Raw genomic sequence first — 22,107 nt, 5'->3', positions numbered from 1 at the left:
CATCTCACTCTCTGCAGCTGATCAGGCTCAGATCACTACCTCACCCGAAGTCTCTCCCTTATCTATGCCAGAAGCCTTATTGGCTCACCCCTCTTTGTATCACAGGTGGGATTCAGACCCATTTCCCTTTAAAGGAGATGCTACCCTATGACAAAGTCCAAAGCTTTAATTTCTCTTCCAAAAATTATGTTTTTGGTGGTATCTGTTGCCTGAGCAAACTTTTCAGTTCTTAAACTGTTCCCAAGATGTTAACTCTGGTTCTTGTATGTTCGCCCTTATAGGCTAATGTCTATCATGCCAGCACAGTGAATGGAGGGAACAGAGCAATAAAGATTTATAAAACCTCTATTTTGATGTTTAAGGATCGGGATAAGTATGTGAGCGGGGAATTCAGGTGAGTTGGTGTTCTTTCTTTAACGACAGCAAACCTTTCCAGAACTAACTGCATTTACCTACAGATTGCTCTTAATTTATGTCACCGTTATTCCATAAATAGAACAATATGGAAATATTTGTGGTGTGTTTCTGTTTTTAAGATTTCGTCATGGATATTGTAAAGGAAACCCGAGGAAAATGGTGAAGACATGGGCAGAAAAAGAGATGAGGAATTTAATAAGGTGATTTTTATGTTTAACTTAGGCGCACATGTGCCTTGTGCATTTTTTTTGCTGGTGGGAATGGAAGTGAGTGTGAACCGGTTGCTGCTTAGTGGCCCCTGTGTTGTATCTGTGTGGCAAATTGGTGGGATGAGATGTCGCAGCCTTCAGGGCTGTCACCAGTTGGCCTCTTGCTTATTTGGGGGCTTTGTTCATTCATACTGAGTGGTTATGGGGTGTTGAAAAGACTTCTGTAGTGCTTCTGAGTGGCTTGGCCAGAGTCCCAGCGTGATGTGACTGAGGTGTTTCTTCTGCATTAATGGCACTTGAGCAGACTGCTCTACTCACATGGAGCCTCGCAGATCTGAATGAAAGCCACACAAACACAGCTATCCCCCCTGCCCGCTGTCAGTACGGGAATAAGGTCTACATCACACTGTCGCCATGTCTGTTCCGAAACCATTGCTCTGTTTTTTCTATATTAGGTTAAATATTTCCATTAACATTTAAGTGCCCCATCTTAGTGCGCATCGTTTGTGCAATGGGCAAAATCCTCAGGCGATTTCCAGTGGATTTAGTGTGTCAGGATCTGGCACAAGACATTAAGCTTTGAAATTCACCCCATCTTTCTGTCAGGGTTGGGCAATAATTTTTGATGGCGGGGGGGGGCACTCCAAGAATGTGGTAAATGGTCAAAGGCTGCACTCCTCCATATTAATGGAGGAGGTGTGGGGTCTGGGATGGAGGTTGGGTGCCGAAGGGAGCTTAAGTAGGAGATTGGGGTGTAGGAGGGAGCTTGGGTAAGTGAATTGGGGTGTAGGAGGGGGTGGCATGGAGTCTAGGGAGGGGGGTTGTGACCTGGGGTAGAGGATTGATGGGGCAAAAGAGGGTGCAGCGTCTGGGAGAGGGTATGGTGCAGGAGCAGGGTGTCGAGGGTTTGGGCTATGGTCTGTGGTGGGAGTGCTCTAGTGGAAGCAGAGGGCTGGGGGTGGGAAGGACTAGGGTGTGAGGCAGGCTCTGGCTGGGAAGTGCTTACCTAGGCAGCTCCCAGCCAGTAGGACGCTCAGATAAGCTCCCTACCTTCCATATCCCCACGTGCTTATTCGAGTGGCTGGCAGTGGAGGCTGTGTCTCCCCTGCTTTGCATGCTTGCTGTTCTACGGGCATGGGCAGTGGAAGCTCTGAGTTAGTGCTGGGTGTGGGGGCATCATGCCCGAGGCTCCTGCTGGGCCACAACCTGTATTTTGCCGGCCCCTGGACTATTCATTCATTCAGACTGTAGCTGCTTGTGAATGTTCGATGTGTAGGAAATGCACTGTAGGGCTTTTCTGCTAGCACACCTGTTTCTAACACACAGCTCTGATGTGATGTTTTTAGGTGCCAGGCAGGCAGTGATATTGCAACAGAGCTCATGGTCTTGTCTCATTCCCTCACAAACGGTGAGCAGGAGTGGTGGCGAAGTCCAGTTTTGTGGCACTCCACACAAGAGAGGCTTCGGGCCAGAGGAGCAGTTGTTCATCACTGCAGCCTGGCCCTTTAGGAGAGGAAAGAGCAGAGATGCTCCGGGGTCTATCAAGGCCTATCCTTGCCAGGGTCTGCAGAAGTGCGAACCCCCCATGGTCACTGGGATCAGAGGCAGTTGATGGATTTAAGGTTCTGCTCCAAAGCCTGTGAAGGTGAAGAGAGAGACTCCTCTTGGCTGTAATGGGTTTTGGGTCAGGCTTCAAAAGAATCAACCGGGATGTGATCATTGTTCCTCTCCATGATGACATCCATGAGACCAGTGTGTGTCACGTATCCAGGGCAGAAACCAGGCTGCCTGGGAATCTGAAGGATAGCTATTGTCAAGGTTATTTGATGAAAACTTCCCCAAAATAGTAGGGTGAGAGACAAGGTGATAATAGGAGATATTTTCTGTTGTCAAGCCTGATTCTTCAGCCAGGGTCAAACAAGTACTCTTTTTTGAGTAATTCTGGCACCCTGGTCCCACTGGGGAGGTTAATCATCTCTTCTTTTTACGGACCCAGGGTCTTCCCGCTAGATTTAGTGTGGCGTTTTCAAAAGCGTTTGTGAGTTGAGAGCACAAGTCTCATTTACTGTCAGTAGGCCTTGTCCTCCTCACTTACACATTTTTGAAAAACTCTGGCAACAAGGGACAAGGTTGGTCCTAAATCTCCAGCATTGCCACACCTGCTCGGAGCGTAACCTGCTGAAGTTTGAGAAGAGCGAGCTTTATGGCTTCCTTCCACTAGGGTCAGTGGTTTTGAGTGTGTGTAGTGGGGTCTCAAGGAAGAGAGAATGAGGCAAGCTAGAGAGCTAATCAATATACTGGTGCCAGTAAGGGGGTGGATCATTTGATTTTAGTTATTGTGATGAACTTCTGATTGTCCCAGAGTCAACCCCCACCTCCAATCCCCGAGCACAAAAGGTGGGTTCTGATTTTAGCCATCACAGATCTTGCCTTCCATGACGGTGGGGAACAAGGTGTTTTAAACCTGATCTCCTCCATTACCTATAGCAGGGGTATGCAAAGTATGGGGGGAATGAAATTTCATAAGGGGGTGCAGTGCCCCCCACCCCGGCCTCTGCTGCCTTTCCCCTGCCCCCACAGCTCCAAGTAAATTGTTTGCTCACCCTGATCACTGTTAAATACACTGCAGCCCTCAACTAGTATGTGTTAAATACTGTCATGTACTCGTAAGAACTTTTCGTTATGCTAACTTATTCTCAGGAACAGCTCATAAAAATATAATGCACACATTTGTGGGAATAAAGATGAAAAGATAGATACTAGTAACATGTTAAGTGTGTTGTTTAGTACCACCAGTAAGAACAGTGAACAACAATCAACAGATTTTGTTGTTTACGGACACATACTAGTGACCTGAGCATTTGGCATAAACTTTGATTGAAATTATGTATTTAACCTTCCTAGCTATTGAAAAATTAAAAAGACTGCAATAAAATTAATTAATTTTAAATTATTCTGAATGCCTACAAACAAAGCATTTAGAGTACTCTTGCATTTATTTTTAATCAGTTGTACCTTACGTGCAGGGTAAGCATATTGTTGCCTCCTCCTGGACAAACTTCTGAATTTGTTGCAGAGTATCTACTATTGGCAGCTCCTAATGACTTCACTGAAATAACGAGAATTGTATTTCTGGAAGAGTAGTTACCTTCAGCGATGAGGGATGGCAATAGAAATTGAATTTGGCAGTGAATTAATTTTAATCTATATATCCTCTAGTGATACAACCTGAGTTTAGCAATAGACTACTTTTCTCTAATACAGAATAGTTTCTCTAACCCAGAAAGTGGGTGTTGATTTTCAGGCTCTCTGTACACTTATATTGTGTTTCTGAGATCTTAGACATAGGAAAATAATATTCTTTCCTGGTAAGAAACTGGCCAAATCAACTACACACCCATACACCCATTACTGTGTATTTTACAAGTAATACTACTGCTGTCATTCTAGTGATCCAGGAAATTTTCACTTCTGTGAGATCACAGCTCACTTTCAGGGCCATCTGGGAGGTATCCCTTAGAGCAGGGTGGATCTTCCCTTTCGTACCATATAGGAGGGGGGCTGCTAACTGCAGGAATGAAAAGTGGGGCCTGACATGGAAAGGTTGCTCACCCGGATCTGTAGCGTCCCTCACAAAGGCATGATAGTGGGTGGAAGCCTTAAGTGCTATCTGTGTCAGGAGTAAAACAGCAGAGAGTGCCAGCCACTGCATCAAGGTACCTCCCAGGTCTGGGGAACAACACACAGGAGGAAAGCCCTCTAGCACAAACACAAGGGAACTTTATTGTCCTCTCGCTCAACCTCTGACAGCCAAGACAAGGAATGTTTGTACGGCTCTGCCTGCATGCTCATCGTTCTTCCTCTTCACGTCCCATCCTCCTCCTTAGCTTGATTCCATGACACAGTCTCTTGTGATCCTGCTTGCTGTGTTCCCTTGGGGTCCTCCTTCCTCTCCCTGCCCAAGCCCCAGCTCTGCGATTCCATTCCAGGCCCTGTGAGCTCTCATCTGAGTGCAGGAGCCTTCCTTATTTCCTGCGCTGTCAAACAGCTGCTGCCCCAGATCCTGTGTGGGGGATCAGATCCCCTTATATCCCACACTCACCACTGAAAATCACATCAGCACATGGGCACTTTCCCCATGCAGATGGGGAGCCAGAAGTACAAGTATTTATTCCCTGTTGAATCACTCTGACCTGTGGTGACCCGACCCCATCACATTTCATGGCACAACACTGACCAACAGAGGTGTTGCCTTCCTCTAATGGGCAGTGATAATGTCATTTTATAATAGGACAAAGTCACTGCACAGACCCTGCAGCGTCCCCTGGAGTGGAGCTGCAAAGAACACCCGAGACGGGGAGACTGCTCCTTTGCAGAGCACCAGTTACACAGGCTCCTTCTCAGGGAATTGTTTTTTATTATTATTTTGTCTTTCTGCATGGACAAAAATCACAGTAATGTCAAAAGCCTGTGACCACTTGCTGCCAATGCAGGCATATGTCTGGGGAGGGCAGAGAGGGAACAAAAATGAAACACTTAGCAACAGAGAGACAGGTCTGCTGGGAGGTCTGATTTAAGGTCTTATGATGAAGATGCTGGCCTGGGACTCGAAGTGGGGTTTCACTTTTCACATTTGCCATGGACTCTCGGTCCAGCCTTGGTCCTTCTCGCTGCGTGTCCAGCTCCCATCTGTGAAACGGGGGTAATGATACTTCCCTTTGCATATTTAGAACATTAGCCTTTTTGGACAGGGACTGTCTGTTACTTTGTACAGCACCTCCAACAGAGGGACTTCCAATTTAAATGGTGCCCCTCAGGGCAATCCTAATGCAAATTATAAATCCTGTAGCTTGCATTTGTTTTAATGGGTGGTTATGGGTTGTTTGTTTCTAATGTTACAGGTTAAATACAGCACAAATACCTTGCCCAGAGCCAGTTATGCTCAGAAGCCACGTACTTGTCATGGGTTTTATTGGTAAAGATGACATGTAAGTAACCTCTTAAAAAAATCAGTGAGAAGGCTTTTATTAATAGGTTTGAACAAATGTAAATTTTAAAACATGTTGAATTTGCTTAGGTTATGACATAGGCTGGTGATAATTTGAGTACATTGCTGATATATAAATGAGATTTAAAATACCAGGATTCCCCACAAGCTCCTGTTTCTTTGGATCAGCCCTGTGTCTAGTTAGTTGTAATGCCCCAGCTATTATGGTGAAGTTCTACTGTGTATACATATTTTAGACTGTTCTATACACACTAACACCTTTTGTGTAGTTTTGTGTAGAAGATCTGCCTGATTCCAAAGTCTCACCTGGGCAAGGAATGAGCAGAGAGTTTGCACTGGCCGCAAATTAAGGCCCAGTGCTGTTAATGGATCTGCACGAGCCTTTTTATGACAGATGTTGAGGATTCTGTGTTAGAACAATGTAAAATAATTCTCAAAGCTCAGTGGTGTGTTAATGCTTTAGTTGGAAAGTTCATTAGCGATGCTCACAGAAGTGTTAAATCAGTATTCTGTAATGTCAAATTAATACTGTGTTGTGGTCTAATTCTTCAACTCATATAAAAAAAAATGTAGTTCTGCTTTTTGCAGTGGAGCTATAGTTATATTATTGTGGAGCTGGCCTAGAGTCTCCAGTGTTAAGGTAAATCACTGAGGTCTTTCCATTTACTGAATTCAAATGGATCAAGTATAATGGCAAAGGGACTTTACAGGTAGTGTAAAATGGAAGAATTTACTCTGTTGTTTTTGTTTCAAATCCCAGGCCTGCTCCTCTGTTGAAAAATGTTCAGTTATCTGACTCAAAAGCCCGGGAGCTGTATCTACAGATCATACAGTACATGAGAAGAATGTACCAGGATGCCAAGCTTGTTCATGCAGATCTCAGTGAATTTAATATGCTGTATGTTTTTTAAAACCTTGCTCTGTGTTTTAACACTTGTAATGTGGGCTGCGGTGGCTTCTCTCATTTGTAGAGGTGTGTTTTACCAGTGTGCTCCTTTGGGAGAGTTGTCTCCTTTCAGCTCTGCTTTTGTAATTTACCTGATTATTACGTGGATTTCAACCCAAATTTCTCTCCAGGAGTTTAGTTTGCAAAAGACTTCTCTGAATAGTTATTCAACAAGCTTTCTCAGAAGCTTATGAATTAACAAGAAAACTAATTTTAATCAATAGTTCTAATAATTTTTTCATGTTTACCAGGATTGCTCTCTCAAGTAACATGCACTAGTATAACTGGGAAAAAAACAACTTTATGGAATGTGTCCTACAGCAAAACTTTGGTATCAGGCTCCCAGAAAATGACCACCCCCCCCTTTTTTTTTTTTTTTAAATGCTGAGATTCTTTTTTAATTTGTTTTTCCTTTTTTTCCCTTGCTGCTTCTCCAGGTACCACAATGGAGAGGTGTATATCATTGATGTGTCTCAGTCAGTGGAGCATGATCATCCACACGCATTAGAATTCCTGCGGAAAGATTGTGCCAATATCAATGGTAAGTGGGCAGTAGTTCAGCTCCTCTTCTAATAGCTCATTCTAATAGGAAGGTTAGCTGCATACTTCCTTCTGTTCTTCAGAGTAACGCTGTGTGTAGAACAGGATGGAGTTAATTAAAATGCGCCTCATTTTAGGATGTGTGTAGCTTTTATTAGGAAACTGAAAAATTGTACTATGCTACGCACTGCTCGACAAGATACAGTAGGACACACATTCAGTTACATGTAAGCTTGTGTTTTAGTCTAGTTTAAGAAGAGTGAAGTTCACACAGTTTCTTACAATTTGTTACAACAAAGGAGAAGATAGAAACTATAGACATGATTTGTTAACTGATTACAAATCCAGTACAGAATTTGTTAGGGCTTGTCTATACTATGTGGAAGATCGACCCAGTCAGGATCCATCTTATGGGATTTGATTTTGCAGTCCTGGTGAAGACGTGCTAAATCGAAGTATCTGGGGTCAGCAGTTGACCCCTATGCTCCTTGATGTTGCAAGGAGTAAGGGAAGTCAATGAGAGAGTTTCTCCTGTTGACCTCCATCTATGAAGACAGCTAGGTAAATCGATGGCAGTTAAGATGATTCTAGCTATGCATTTGCCATAGCTAGAACTGCATATCTACAGTCGACTTACCTGCCTAGTGTAGTAGATCTGCTCTTAGTCAACAAACAGTTACTTTAGATTTGATCATGTTAGCTCTTGCACCAGTGCAGAGGGATTTACAGGTTTGGGGCCTTGATGATCTATTGTTAAGGAACTACACTAAAATTTTATGTCAAGTTCGGCAAGATGCAATGAGCACCCTCAAACAGTATATTATTTAAAAACATTAAAATTGTCTTCATATTGTACAAGCAGAAATATGTACAGCTCTGTTCAGCAAGAAATCCATGTTCCTTTGTAAACATTGTCTTCCTTGCTGAAATCTTTATTTCAGAAAAAGGAAACATCCATAAAACAACTTGTCACATTTTGATGTGAACCAGTGAATGAATTATACCTTATAGTTCTTGTTTTTGTTGGGTTTGTGAATGTTTCCTTCTGTTATCTGTACCATCTAATCTCTTCTCCATGTTGTTTGGCGTGCTTTCTCTGAGGACCACATGACTTTTGAAGGTACTTCTGGTCACCCTGGTTCTCTGCTCTATTAATTCCACATGGTTATTTACTTTGTGTATTTATAGAACTTGCAAGAGTATTTCTCCATGAGCATGACAGTAATTTTAGATGCCATGCGTTCTGTCCCAGTTGTGAGAGATGTCTTAGCTGCTTATAGCCTTATCTCCTGTTCTGTCTTTCTAATTCATTTCTCAGGGATGCTATGTTGATTTATCCCCAGAGCGCATAAGTGTGGCATGGTATTCAGCTAAGTGTCCCACTGAATGCCTTTGCTTTTCACTTGGGTATGGAACCTTATTTGTTCTGTCAACCTTCAGATTTAGTTAAAGGTGATATCTTAAGCCAGCTGGTTGTGATATCAAAGAACGGCTGTTAGCCCAAGTCGTGCGCCCTATTGTCCTGTTGTGAATGGAATATAAATAGATCTTAACTGTATATTAGGGTACACCTTTGATTCTCATCTCCAGAAATTCTAGATCTTCAAATTTCACTGTTTGCCATCTACAAAGTTTCATCTCAATGTACTGCAACTGCTTGATCCTTTTTGAAGTCTCCCCTCCACTTTCCTGCTTTTCGCTTGTTTACTGGTCCCATTTGGCTTGTACTAAAGTGTGCTTGACTTTTGCCCTTATCTTCAGTAAGGACTGGGCTTCAAATTTGCGTGCTTCATTTTGAGTTTGTTGTGTCTCGAAGGTGGGCACTTTGGGTTTTGGATGAGCAATAGTTTTCTGATAATCACTCCTAGTTGAGAAGATGCAAGTCTTGTAGGGAATTTGCCCCAACGCTCAGACCATTATTCTGTAGTTACTGCTGCTTTGACATCACTTTGGTAGCATATAAACATAGTGAACTTGGATCATTCTGACTTGATTTTTTTTTTTTTTCCCCTGCTTCCTGGCAGACTTTTTCTGGAAGTATGGTGTTGCAGTGATGACTGTGAGAGAGCTCTTCGAGTTTATTACAGATCCTTCTATAACAAGTGACAACCTGGATGCTTATCTCTCAAAGGTCAGTCCTTAGGGTCCTGGAAGATTTAAGGAGTAAAATAAGAGCCAGGTCATGCTCTTCCATTCCACTTATCCCACAATGACGCTTCTGCAGTAAAGATTGTGCATTGTGTAATGAGAGAGCAATTAAAGAAATTAGCAGTGTTTTAACATCAAGATGTGTAATATGGGAGAACCTACCTCCTGCCCATGGTGGTGTGTGGGGTGGGGCTTCTGAGCAGCATGAGTGAGGTGGAGGGAAATGGGTTGGGTTGAGTGGAATGAGGGAGGCGTTCGCCCCACCCTAAAGTACCCGCTATCACCAGTTTAATGTTGATTTGGTCCAGTTGGTAAAAGGAGCTTGCTTATTTTTGCAGGGGAAGGGGGTGGGTCTGGCTCCCCTGCTGGCTCTAGGCCCCACACTTGGAATGCTTCAGGCTGATGGAACCGACCAGGGGCCGTGTACAACTTGACTTGCTGCTCACAAACAGGGAAGAACTAGTAGGAGAAATAGAAGTGGGTGGCAACCTGGGCTGCAGTGATCACAAGATGGTAGATTTCAGGATCCTTACAAAAGGAAGAAAGGTGAGCAGTAATATATAGACCCCTTGATTTCAAAAGAGCAGACTTTGACTCCCTGAGGGTACTGATTGGCAGAATCCCTGGGAAATGAAGATGAAGGGCAAAGGGGTTCAGGGGAACTGGCAGTATTTTAAAGAAATCTTGCTGAAGGCACAGGAACAAACAATCCCACTGCATAGTAAGAAATGTAAATATGGTAGGCAGCTGGCTTGGCTTAACAGAGGAATCCTTGGTGAGCTTAAACTCCAAAAGGATGCGTATAAGAAGTGAAAACTTGGACAGATGACTAAGGTGGACTATAAATATGTGGCTGCAAAATGCCAGGCAGTAATCAGTTCAGCAAAGGCACAATTGGACCTGCGGCTGGCAAGGGATGTGAAGGATAACAAGAAGGGTTTCTACAGATGTTAACAATAAGAGGGTTATCAGGGAGGGTGTGGGGCCATTATGGGATAAGGGAGGTAACCTAGTGACAGATGATAGAAGAAAAGCTGAAGTACTAAATGCTTTTTTTTTTTTTTTTTGCCTCAGTCTTCACGGGGAAGGGCTACGGTACTAGACAATGCAGTATGGGAAGATGGAGGGCAGCCCTCGGTGGGGAAGGAACGAGTTAAGAACTGCTTAGAAAAATTAGATGTGCACAAATCCATGGGTCTGGATTTAATGCGCCCAGGGGTACTGAGGGAATTGGCAGACGTCATTGCCAAGCCTTTGGCCATTATCTTTGAAGGCTCTTGGAGATCGGGAGAGATTCCAGATGATTGAAAAAAGGCAAATGTAGTGCCCATCTTTAACAAAGGAAAGAAGGACAATCCAGGGAACTATAGACCAATCTGATTAGTTTTTATGATGAGGTAACAGGCTCTGGGGATATGAGGAAGTCAGCGGATGTGATATACCTTGACTTCAGCAAAGCTTTTGATACAGTCTCCCATAACATTCTTGCCCATAAGTTAAGGAAATAAGGATTGGATGCATGGACCATAAGGTGGATAGAAAGCTGGCTTGATGGCCGGGCTTGATGTGTAGTGGTCAATGGATGGTGGTCGGTTTCAAGTGGAGTGCTGCAAGGCTCGGTTTTGGGGCTGGTGTTGTTCAACATATTTATTAATGACCTGGATGAGAGACTGGATTGCACCTTCAGCAAGTTTGCAGATGGCAAAAAGCTGGGGGAGCTGTAGATATGTTGGAGGGTAGAGAGAGAATCCAGAGTGACCTGGATAAATTGGAGGTTTAGGCCAAAAGAAATCTGATGCAGTTCAACAAGGAGAAGTTTAGAGTTCTGCACCTGGCCTGGAAGAATCACAAGCATTGCTGTAGGCTAGGGACCAACTGGCTAAGCAGAAGTACAGTGGAAAGGGACCTAGGGGTTATGGTGGATGAGAGAAGAGATATGAGTAAACAGTGTGCCCTTATAGCCAAGAAGACTAATGGCATATTGGGGTGCATTAGGAAGAGCATTTCGAGCAGACCTAGAGAGATTGTTGTTCCCTTCTGTTCGGCACTGGTGAAGCCACAGCTGGAGTATTGCATCCAGTTTTGGGCCCCCCCCCCCATATAGAAAGGATGTGAATGCACTGGAGCAGGTTCAGCGGAGGGCACCAAAATAGTTAAGGGGCTGGAGCACAAGACCTATGAGGAGAGGCTGAGGGATTTGGGCTTGTTTAGTTTACAGAAGAGAAGACTTAGGGGTGATTTAATGGCAGCCTTCAGCTTCCTGAAGGGGAGCTCTAAAGAGCGTGGAGAGAAACTGCTCTCAGTGGTGACAGACAGCAGAAGAAGGAGCAATGATCTGAAGTTACAGGAGAGGAGTAGGTTGGATATTAGGGAAAAAATACTTCACTAGGAGGGTGGTGAAGCATTGGAATGCGTTGCCTAGAGAGTTGGTGGAATTTCCATCCCTAGAGGTTTTTAAGTCCCGGCTTGACATACTCATGGCTGGGATGACTTAGTGGGGGTTGATCCTGCTTGAAGCAGGGGGCTGTACTTGATGACCTCTTGAGGTCCCTTCTAGCCCTATGATTCTATGATCTCAGTTATTCACCATTGCTGTCTTAATTTTACCTTTGTTTAGTCTCATTGTGACTCCACCAGAGGTGGCTTTAAATTCAGCTGGAGTCCAGTTGTTGCCCCCCGGGGATTGTCATGGATAGATCGCTCACCAGCCCTGGAGGCGTAGCAGTCCCTCTGTGTCATCAACCCCAGCAGCCATGTTGCAGTCTCCTTCCCCCGTTAGCTGGTACAGTGAATCCCAGCTCTGGTAGTCAAACCAACACAGGCGTTGAAGGATCAAGTTAACCGTTGTATCCTGACCTCATCCAGATTGGGAACAGAGTGACCTTATTTCTGACCCAGCCTGAAACGCTGGATAGGGGCAAGTGCTCCCAAGCTGCCCATAAACGCTTGCATGACACACTTAGCTTTTGGCAACTCTCTGGTGCATGGGCAGGAGGGAGTAGGACTGTGGCTACAATATTCCCATCTTGCTCCTCTGGCTACTGAGTGCTGTTGCAAGCAATAGCAGCAACTCTGCATTTGTGGAATGCTGGCAGCCTGCTGTGTGAGAGCACGAGACTCCTTGTTCCCTGTTACCCCACAGTGGTGCAAGGACAGGCATAATATGGCCCTGGGCTTGGATTGACAGGAGGGGAGGGAAAGTGTCTCTTTTTTTTTTTTTTTTTTCAAAAACCACCTTCTTGTTAGATAGCAGCCAGGAATGGGATTTAAGTGGATGTGCCCTGTAGAAATATCTCTCACTGGCAGGTGTCACTAAAGGCTTTGTGGTGTGAAAAGCTTGAGTGAGGCTGGAATGGAGTGGAGGTGGGGAAATACAGATGGGAGTGGCTGGGTGAATTATCAAGCATGAGGAACTGGATTATGAAGAGTGGTGATTTTGTATGGCATTTTGTGTTGCTATAGGCGATGGAAATAGCAGCCCAAAGAACAGAGGAGGAAAGGTCCAGTCAGGATAACGTGGACGAGGAGGTGAGGATTTTTTTTTTCCTCTGCTGGGAGAGGAATTTTTTCATTATCCTTTTTGAAGACTTTGAACCATTCCCCTTGATACCTGGAAGCACAGACTGTTATGCTTACTGCATTAACACGTCCTCAGCTAATGCACAGATTTAATCAGACGTTAAATGATTCTTTATATGATAGCGAAACCAGCGGTTCTCAAACTGTGGGTTGGGACCCAGTTTTAGGGGGATCATGTGGCCCCATCATTACACTTGTTGGGCCTTCTGAGCTTAAGCTTATGCCCTAGCTCCAGCCCCTCCTGGGACAGCAGGGCTTAGGCCCCTATTCCTCTCCTCTTTCCAGGGTGGTGGGGAACCAGGCCCAGGGTTACACAGTAACTTTGTTGTCAGAAGGGAGTCATGGTGCAGTGACATTTGGGACCCCTGAGCTAAACCCTTCTTATGATACCTCTTTTGTAGTTTCAGGTCAGCATCACCTGTGTTACCTGGTTTCCTAGACCAGCGTTTATCAGCCAGGGGTCCATAGCCCCCTGGGGGTTTGCAGGGCCCTGCAATTGAACTCCCAATCCCTGACACCCCCTCATGACCAGCTTCAGCTCCACACATGGTTGGGGCCCCAATCCCTACCTGCCCCCCAATAATCCTCCAGAGTAGTGAAGCTGTGAGGGTCAGGAATGAACCCCCGATCTCAGGCACCATCTGTGGAGCTAAATCCCAGAGCCCTGAGTATTCATGATCCCTGTGGAGCTGAAGCTCTGAGCCTATGGGCAGAGTTGGGAACATGGGGGGGCATTTTCTTCTCACCCTTCAAACTGCAGGTCAAGAGCGTGGCAATCCAGGGGGCAGCTTCCCCTCACATATCTCCTCTCCTCACCCCCTGGTGCCAGGTCGGAAGAGGGAAGCTGGAGCTGAGCAGCATGGGGCAGTTGTTGCTCTAACTTTTGCCATGGAGCAGGTAGTGCATGTCTTAGGTTGAAGCTTCTCCCCAGCTCCCAGCCTGCTTTTGCTGCTGCAGGGGCAGCCGGTAAGACCTGCCTGACTGGGGAGATCCTGCTTTGTAGCTGGCAAACTCTTCTGGGAACTAGGACTGCAGGAGAGTCCTCCCAGCGCATAGCTCAGGGTTTAAGGATAAAAGGTATTAGGGACTCTCTACCAGCCTGCTCTCAGCCCCTAGCTACCCACCCTCCTTGAACCCACTGCCAACCCCTGTGTGAATGCAGTCCTTCACCACACTCTCCATGCACCCTGAGCTGTTTTCAAACCTTTAGAGTTAAGATCCCTGCCTTTGAGTTAGTTTTTGATAGCAACCTCCCTGCCCCCAAACACGCACACAGAGTCAAGCTGGGTGGCCTGCTGAAATGGGTCAGGGTGTAGGGATAGCATTTCCCTCCCTGGACCCTGTTATCTGGAGATGGCCCCTGAACTCCCAAAACAGAAGTCAAGCTACATCTATGCCCAAGACCCCTGCTCTGTTCCTCCTCGCCCCCCACTGCCACTAGCTGGGCCCTGGAGGTTATAGAGCATGTTGGGGCAGGGGAGGGGGAGGGAGAGGGAAAGGGGCAGGGGAAGGTTAAGAACCCCTGTCCTAGATCAGCATGCTTGGTTATAGCTGGCCCTGACCTGAGACATCACAAGGGAATCAGTTAGCAATGAAGGTACATAGGGCAAGACATCTTTGAGCTTGTGCAAATATGGATAAAAACTAATGTGGTAAATGAGGATTCATACAGTGTTAAGATGTGAATTATTTTTGCTTCCCAGTTGTTCCTGTTGACTGGAAAACAAGTCTAGCTCTCCAACCCCATTCTGGTTTGGGTCTTTGCATTATGATGATCAGTGTTTCTCTGCTGATTTTCTGATGCAGCAGTAGCCAGCATAGGCCTGCTCTCTTGGCCTCATTGAGGAAGTGTGGTGAACTGGGAGTACTGTTTAACATGAGTAGCGTAAGACAAAATCACTGACTTGGTTTGATTTTTCACTTGTCAGCAGCAAAGTGATGAATTACAATCAAACCTGAATTTAGTATATTGAGGGGCACTTTATACCAGATCAAGACTTAAAAACAGGTCGTGCTTCGTCCCTTAGCTAACCACTGGTGTGTTTAGAAACCAGAGGCTCAATCGGTGAGGTGTAGTGTGCCCTCAACTCCTACTGAAGTCAAGAGGGCATCATGTATTAAAGGCAGTTCCTTTGCTTTTGCATCTCTGCAGGTTCCTTGCCTCATGATTTGTGTTTGAAGTGAGTTGAAAGGCTTTTCCTTTTTTACCCAGGCCCAGGAAGGATTTTGCTGGTGTCAACCTGTCTTGTTGACTTCAGTGGCAGTTGAGGGTGCTCGGCTCCTCAGAGAAGAGGGCCTAACCTCATTACTTACCCTGTATACTTGCAGGCTCCTCTTGTGTAAGGAGATCTACTATTGTAACTAACATAGCGTGGTTTTTATGTATAACTAAATGGAGCTGTACTTTGAGAGGAAGGGTGGTCTAGTAGTCAAGTGTGCTTAAATCATAAAATCAAAACTAAAATACAGCTAAGAATGTTTTTAAAAAGCTCATACCGTTCAAAGAAATTGGTGAGGAAGAGGAATGCATGGAAGTGTGCATGAAGACATGACCAAGAGCAGGTACACTAAAAAGACCTTACTATAAAATCTTAAGCTATTGTCATGGGTGAGTTACATACGATAGGGCCCTTCCCTCCCTCCCTCTCCACACCCAAAAAACATCTCCTGCTGACCAAAGGTGGTGAAGTAGGACCTCTGAATTATGGGTGTCAGATACCTCTCTGGATTATTCCCAAGGAAAAGTTCTGTAACCAATAAATCTGTTGTTTCATTTTACTCTGTTAGGTGTTTAAGAAAGCTTATATCCCCCGAACCCTGACTGACGTTAAAAACTATGAGAGGGATGTAGATGTTATGATGAAATTGAAGGAAGAGGACATGGCGTTAAATGTGCAGCAGGATAATGTAAGTGGACTTCCTGAGCCTTTACAAACCACTTGAGTTGGCAGAGAAATGTAACAAAGTTATTTACCATTAGCTGTGGATTCTTATGGAAGAACCACCAGAAGCTGTGTTTAAGTATTGGTGAATCCTGGTTTTGTAGCAATATACGATCAAAAATTTCAAGAATGAATGCTTTTAAAATACATGTTAAAATATAAGAGATCAGTTGCAAACAATCACACCCACTTTCTGAATGGATGTGTGGTAGCTGTCAAATCAACTTGGGATTCACTTTCAGCTATGTATGGAGTAAATGTTGCATACTGTGGGAGGAAAGACCATATTAATCTCTGGCTTAAATTAATAGATCTTAGTTACATCTCAGCCCAAGGATCTTACCTCTGATTTTTTTGTTTTTATAGAATTAAATTGAAGCCCCTCTCTTTGAAATTAATTTTGTATTATTTTTGTGGGTTAACTAAAAGCATAGAGGGGAAATACTTAAGACGGTGTCTGGACTCCAGTTATAGGAATAATTGAACTTACATTTTACCGTTGTTCCTTGTCCTGGCGAAGCTTCTGTAACTCCATGAATAGTGTAAATATTCTCAAGGTTTGAGGAATTAATTTACTATTGTGTTACAAAATGTAGAGACTGAGCTCTTAAAAGCTGTGGTACACACCATTAAGAGAGTCTTTTCAAACAGCTCCCATCTTGAGTGACAAAAGAACATAATAAAAACAACTGGATAGCTAAAGACTCTAATATGTGAGAGCTGGGGTGATGATTTAAGTAAAGACATCAACTGCGATATACCTTTATGAGTGGGGAAAAAAAATAGTGCCATCAGTGTATTGCAGCATATTGGCTGTACTTCATGCTTAGAAAAACAATATTATATGTCCCTTTTCTAGAGGACTTTCCCATTCTTGGTAGTGCCAAGAAAAAGCCATATCACCAGACCATCTGCAAAATGTAGCCGACATCTATAACAGTGGCCAGTCTCTGTCCCCTACTCGCCTTCTGCTTTTTTTCTTTTTAAACTGCAAGCTCTGGAGGCTAGGGCTCTGTCTTTGTGTTGTACAGCACCTAAGCCATTTGTGCACTAGTACTGCCTAAATGATGATGGTGCTAATGAACTGATAAGACGAGGCCTTCTAAGGTTTCCCAGGTGAGAATTGGGTCTTTTCCGTCCTGGCTCTTCTGCATGGAGAAGCTTCGCTGCAGATACACAGAATGGTCACAGAGAATATCGTGTGATCTCAGAAAATGGAGATTTGACTTAGGGAATCACAGGTTTCTAAAACCTGCTGTGCAGAATCTCCTGCCTGTCCACAGGGAGTCGTGTGGGGAGTACTGAAAAACAGGCACACCTGAGACAGTCAGCAACCTGTTTTTTCTGGTTGGCAGGGTCATAATGAGAGTTTTGCTGCCAGATGTTTCTGTATAATTGATTTTAATTTATCTTAGATTCTCTACCAGACAGTAACGGGATTGAAGAAGGACTTGTCAGGTGTTCAGAAGGTGAGAAGGCCTGTTAAGATTTTCTTTTATAGTGAATTTTATTGGTCATAAAGGTACCTGAAAAGTTAAGTAAGGGCAGATCTTGCATTTGGTTCCATGCAGGCAGCCCCCTGATTTAAGAAGGGCCAACTGGGCTTTTCCAGCAGAGAGGCAATTGCAGGATCAAGGGCTAGTATCTCATCCTTACACCATTATGTGCCTAAATACCACATGCTGCAATATGTGGTATTACTTTGCATTACTCCGCTTGTGCTGGAGTAACTCAGGAATGAAAATGCTCAGGGAGCCACCAGATGGTCACCCCGGCAGAAACAGCATATGTCCATGTCTAGATTTAGAGAGAAAAATGATTTTCCAGCGCAGAAAACTTGTGTGATGTAAAATGTTACACAGTCATAAAATGCTGTTTACGTTTTGAGTGACTTGTGCTGTAACTGTGGCACATAGATGCAGAAAAAGGCATTGTCTTAACTAATGGAAATGTTGTAGTTCAGTACTTTAAAAACTAAAAAAAGTGCTGCACTCGTTAGTGTCTTAACAGATTGTGGATATCCTGCTACAGTAAGAGCATGTTGGGTTTTTTATCCTTTTTGTAAGCCAGGCTCAGTCAAACAGCACGGCTACATCTGCACTAGAAAGTTTTGTTGACAAAACTCCTGGAGCATCCACACTAAAAATGCGTTCCGTGGACAGTAACTCGACAGAACACAACACTTTTGTCGACAGAGTTCTGCCTTCCCCCCACGAGGCAGAACGCCTTTCTTGACAGGATCTGTCCACAAAAAGCCATGTGGCCACTCTGGGGGTCCCTCTGTCAACAGACGGGGCTTCCGGGTCCCGAGGCAGCCCTGCTTGCTGTGCTTCTGGTTGGCCAGTCTGTCAACAGAGAGGTTGGGCGGTCTGTCCGCTCTCTGTCGATTCAGCTTCACATGTGGCTGTGATCCATCTACAGAAGTTTTATCGGAAGATATCTTCCAACAGTAACCTCTGTTGACAGAGCACTATAGTGTAGATGTAGCCCACTGGACAGTTCATGTCTATAATGCAAATACAACCATGTCAAGGAACCAGGTTATAACCTGGTGCCTGACTGTGTTACTGCTGAATCAACTGGCTTTGGTCTGATTCTTCAAAAAAAAAGCCAAAGTTCTGTGCACACTGCAGAACTGAATAATACTTCAACTCTGTGTGTGGTGGGGAGGTAACAGTGGAACTGTTCTTGTAATCAGCTTCCTTGACACAGCTGTATTTGCATTGTCTACTGTCCCCTTCCTTTTTACCTTGGATTAAGTTTGTTTCATTCTCTTTTTTTGTAGTTTTAATCCCAGTGTCTAAGGCGCTTTGCATGTGGAGAAGTGAACACAAAGAAATTATTTGAAGGCATTCTTTTCAGGAGAATCTACTGTCTAAATGCTACATGTTTTCTGTTTGTTTGTTTGTTTTTTTTTTTAAATGTTCTGCTGACTTCTGGTGAGGGACGAAACCCTTCTCTGTACCCTGTAGGTCCCCGCTCTCCTGGAAAAACAAGAGGAGATGGAATCAGATTCAGAAGATGGGGGCAGTTCTGATGACTGTGACTCTGTCTGTAAAGAACAGGGAGAGGCGCTGCATCCCAAAGACCAACCAACTGAAGTGGGCATGGACAAAAAGGTCAGCGGTCCCAGAAGTCACACACTTTCCCCTCTAAAATGACAAGAAGTTCTGTGGCACCTTATAGACTAACAGATTTTTTTCGGAGCATAAGCTCTTGTGGGCAAAGACCTGCTTCGTCGGGTGCATGGTATGTATGACAAAGCGGGTCTTTGCCCACAAAAGCTTAAGCCAAAATATGTTCGTCTATACGGTGCCACAGGACTTCTTGTCGTTTTTGCAGATACAGACTAACATGGCTACCCTCTCTGCTCCAGGGAGCTACTCAAGTGCCATCTATATAATACATTTGCCCACACACTGCTCAATGAGAGCAAAGATGCTTTTAATTTATTCTTTTAACTGTTTTAATTAAGAGAAGTGAGTGCACCCACACCCAAAGCCAGAATACACACACAAGCTTTGTGCTGGGTACTCCACGTGAGGTGTGAGGAACAATCCATCGTGGCCATTGGACACGGTTCATAGTTCTATAGCATCTTTTCTGGCTGTTGGGCTGCATGAGGGGCCAGGACCCCTGTCCACGCCCTTCTTCAGGGGCTTCAGCCTCAGGGGTTTGGGTAGAGCGGCTCTGATGCCCAGCTGTGTCTGAGCAAAAGGTATAGAATCTTCCTGAGTGTCAGCTCTGTAGATTTCTGCACCCAGCACTGTGAATCCACTCTAGCAGGTTGGAGACCTCCCTCAGGCCCACAGAGAATTTCACTCAATGTCTGTCCCCATCAGCAGCATTTCAGGCATTCACTGCATGAAGGGAAAACCCCATGCAGCTCAAAAAGATTGAAGGCATCACAGAAGATGAGAATGAAAATTGAGCATAAAGATCTGAACTACAATGGCTGTGCTATGGTGAAATTCTGGCAGTAGGATTTATCTTTCACGTACGCTGTAAAATGGAGAGTCCCTTGTTCTCTTTTCTAGGATGGGATGTTAATCTTATTGTATTTGTCAGATCCCAGTTGGACCTAAATTCTTCTTACCTAAATTGCCCCAGCAGTTTTGGTTAGATAAAGTAGCATTCACTGCCTGATTTAATCAGCTGCGTAGTGTTGCCATATAGAATTCCCTCACTTAATCTCTGACGATCAAATTGCTGCAATCTGAGCTCATTGCAGGCAGTGGATTGGTCTCCCTCTTGGCAGTCGATGAGAATGTTCACTGCAGTAGTCCCGCCTGCATATCCAAAAGCCATGCATCAGATTCCTCTTACAATTTCTGCTAAGCATGGAGTTTACAAATTAAACAGTAGGAGTTCTCATCCCCTTTATAAACTTCTATGTTCAACAGTTGTCTCGGCTTCAAATGCCTCAGAAATTTAGAACTTGGATTTTTGTGGATCAGTCTTATCTAGAGTCATGTGGAGTTCATTTAATTTCCTAATACAGCATTCGAAAGCCTGGGCCAAAAGTGCTTAACTTTTCCTTTTTCAAATAGTAACATATCACATGTTAAGAACCTGCTCACAATCACTCAGGGTCATTACTGTTAGTGAAGTGGTGTTCTCTTTTTATAGGAAAGGAAAAAGCTGGTAAAAGAAGCCCAAAGAGAGAAGAGAAAAAACAAAATCCCAAAGCACGTGAAGAAGCGAAAAGAGAAGACAGCAAAAATGAAGAAAGGCAAATAACTTCCCTTTGATCATGAGGGCAGGGTTAGCTGTTGCCAGCAATTGGTCTCTGTTAGTTATTTTCATTACAAAATTGTTCCATTTACGTAAATATAGATTTCACTGTGATGGTGGAATGTTAACAGTCTTGTGGTTGACTGGATGCAGTGCACACTGGGGCTTTTTTGGTGGAGAAGATTGACTTGCGTGCCTGTGTAAAAATAGGCAAAGCCTTTAGCCATCAGTGTTGGGGGCTATTCTGCTTCTTGGACTGCCAGGAAGAAGCATCTTCATGATTCAAGCCCAACACAGAACGAAGAGGAATGCATGCTTGTTTCTCTCTCCCTCTAAAAACAAAGGAAAACCCCAAGAGCAGCATGGACATCCAGTTCTATTTTTATCATGGACATTAGTACTGTGTGTTTGTATGGAGGGAATAAAGGTGCACCAGTCCTTACCTAGGTGCACGTAAAACCACCTACTCTCATGGAACACCAGTGGCAAAACTGCCATTGGCTGCAATGGAAATAGGACTGAACCATGAGTGCCTTGATATTTTTATCAGAGATGCTAACTGACTACATTTCCCACTGGGGTCACTGGGAGCTGTGAGTGATCAGCACCTCTGAAAATCAGGCCACTTATTTAGATGCCTGACTTCAGGTACCCAAACTTTGAAAATGTTGGTGTATCTGCTTAATTGCTTCACCTTGAAACTTTTTTCCTGCACCTAAAATGCTTCTCGTGTGGTTGATATCAATTGGCTGCATGCTGCTGAGAGGTGGTAGTTGTTAAGCTTCCAGTAATTCTTCTTTGTCAGTTCCATCTCTGTTTTGGTGTTTCAGCGGTCAAATTTAACTGGCAGATGCTTTCATTGCAAATGAGAACCTCTGTAGTGAGGTCATCAAAGAAGACTGCAGCTTCTTTGTCAGTATGCTTTCACAGCGGTTTATGCAAGCAGAACTGTTACATTTGTTGTCTGAAATATATTTCAAAATACAAGCATAACGTTTAGTGACTGGTATACTTCGGAAAATGGGTCTTATTTGGAGTCTAGCATACCATATGCAGTAAGCCTTTGATGCAATGGACTGCAGTAGTGCCTCGAGTTACACGAGGGTTGTGTTCCCACTCACCCTTGCATAACTGGAATTTTGCGTAGGTTGGGGGCGCTTTTTTCCCCTGCAGAATGCACATTCTATAGCTGGGGAAGCAGAAGGGGAACCTGGAGCTCCTTTTGAAAGGTAAGTCTTGAGGTTGGGGGTGGGGGGCAGTTGGGGACAGTTAAGCCTGGCAGTGGGTTGAGGCCATAGGAGTGGGTCGGGGGTTAAGCGTGTGGTGGGTTAGGTCTGCTGGGGGTGGAATTGAGCCAGAGCTGTGTGTGGGAGGGAGGGGGGCACAGCAGGGCTGTAGAACTGGGTGCTGGTTAAGCTAGAACCATGTGGCGGGGTGGTGAGCTGGCAGGGGTTTGAGTCAGAGCCCCGTGTGCGGGGTGGTAGGTGGGGCCGGGAACAGGGGGTTGAACTGAGGCTGTGGAGTTGAGCCGGGGTGGGGGGGTGTGAATTGGAGCCATGCGCGTGGGTGATGAGTGAGGCTGGG

At 44.6% G+C, this 22,107-nt stretch overlaps 1 protein-coding gene across 2 annotated transcripts in view; it reads left to right on the top strand.

Annotated features, from left to right (window-relative positions):
- The window catches only part of RIOK1 (RIO kinase 1), a 32,307-nt gene extending 10,551 nt beyond the window's left edge, over positions 1-21,756 (top strand). For both annotated transcript variants that reach the window (XM_074985917.1, XM_074985918.1), the window contains 11 exons: positions 282-394; positions 537-617; positions 5,528-5,614; positions 6,395-6,532; positions 7,018-7,121; positions 9,145-9,251; positions 12,731-12,796; positions 15,635-15,754; positions 17,205-17,258; positions 18,762-18,908; positions 20,419-21,756. In XM_074985917.1, coding sequence (XP_074842018.1) covers positions 282-394; positions 537-617; positions 5,528-5,614; positions 6,395-6,532; positions 7,018-7,121; positions 9,145-9,251; positions 12,731-12,796; positions 15,635-15,754; positions 17,205-17,258; positions 18,762-18,908; positions 20,419-20,529 — 1,128 coding nt within the window. In that variant the 3' untranslated portion in view covers positions 20,530-21,756. The remainder of the gene's footprint in view (positions 1-281; positions 395-536; positions 618-5,527; positions 5,615-6,394; positions 6,533-7,017; positions 7,122-9,144; positions 9,252-12,730; positions 12,797-15,634; positions 15,755-17,204; positions 17,259-18,761; positions 18,909-20,418) is intronic.
- The last annotated feature ends 351 nt before the right edge of the window (positions 21,757-22,107 follow it).

This window comes from Carettochelys insculpta, chromosome 2 (assembly GCF_033958435.1).
Source record: "Carettochelys insculpta isolate YL-2023 chromosome 2, ASM3395843v1, whole genome shotgun sequence".
NCBI lineage: Eukaryota > Metazoa > Chordata > Testudines > Carettochelyidae > Carettochelys > Carettochelys insculpta.
This window is presented reverse-complemented; position numbering and strand designations above follow the sequence as displayed.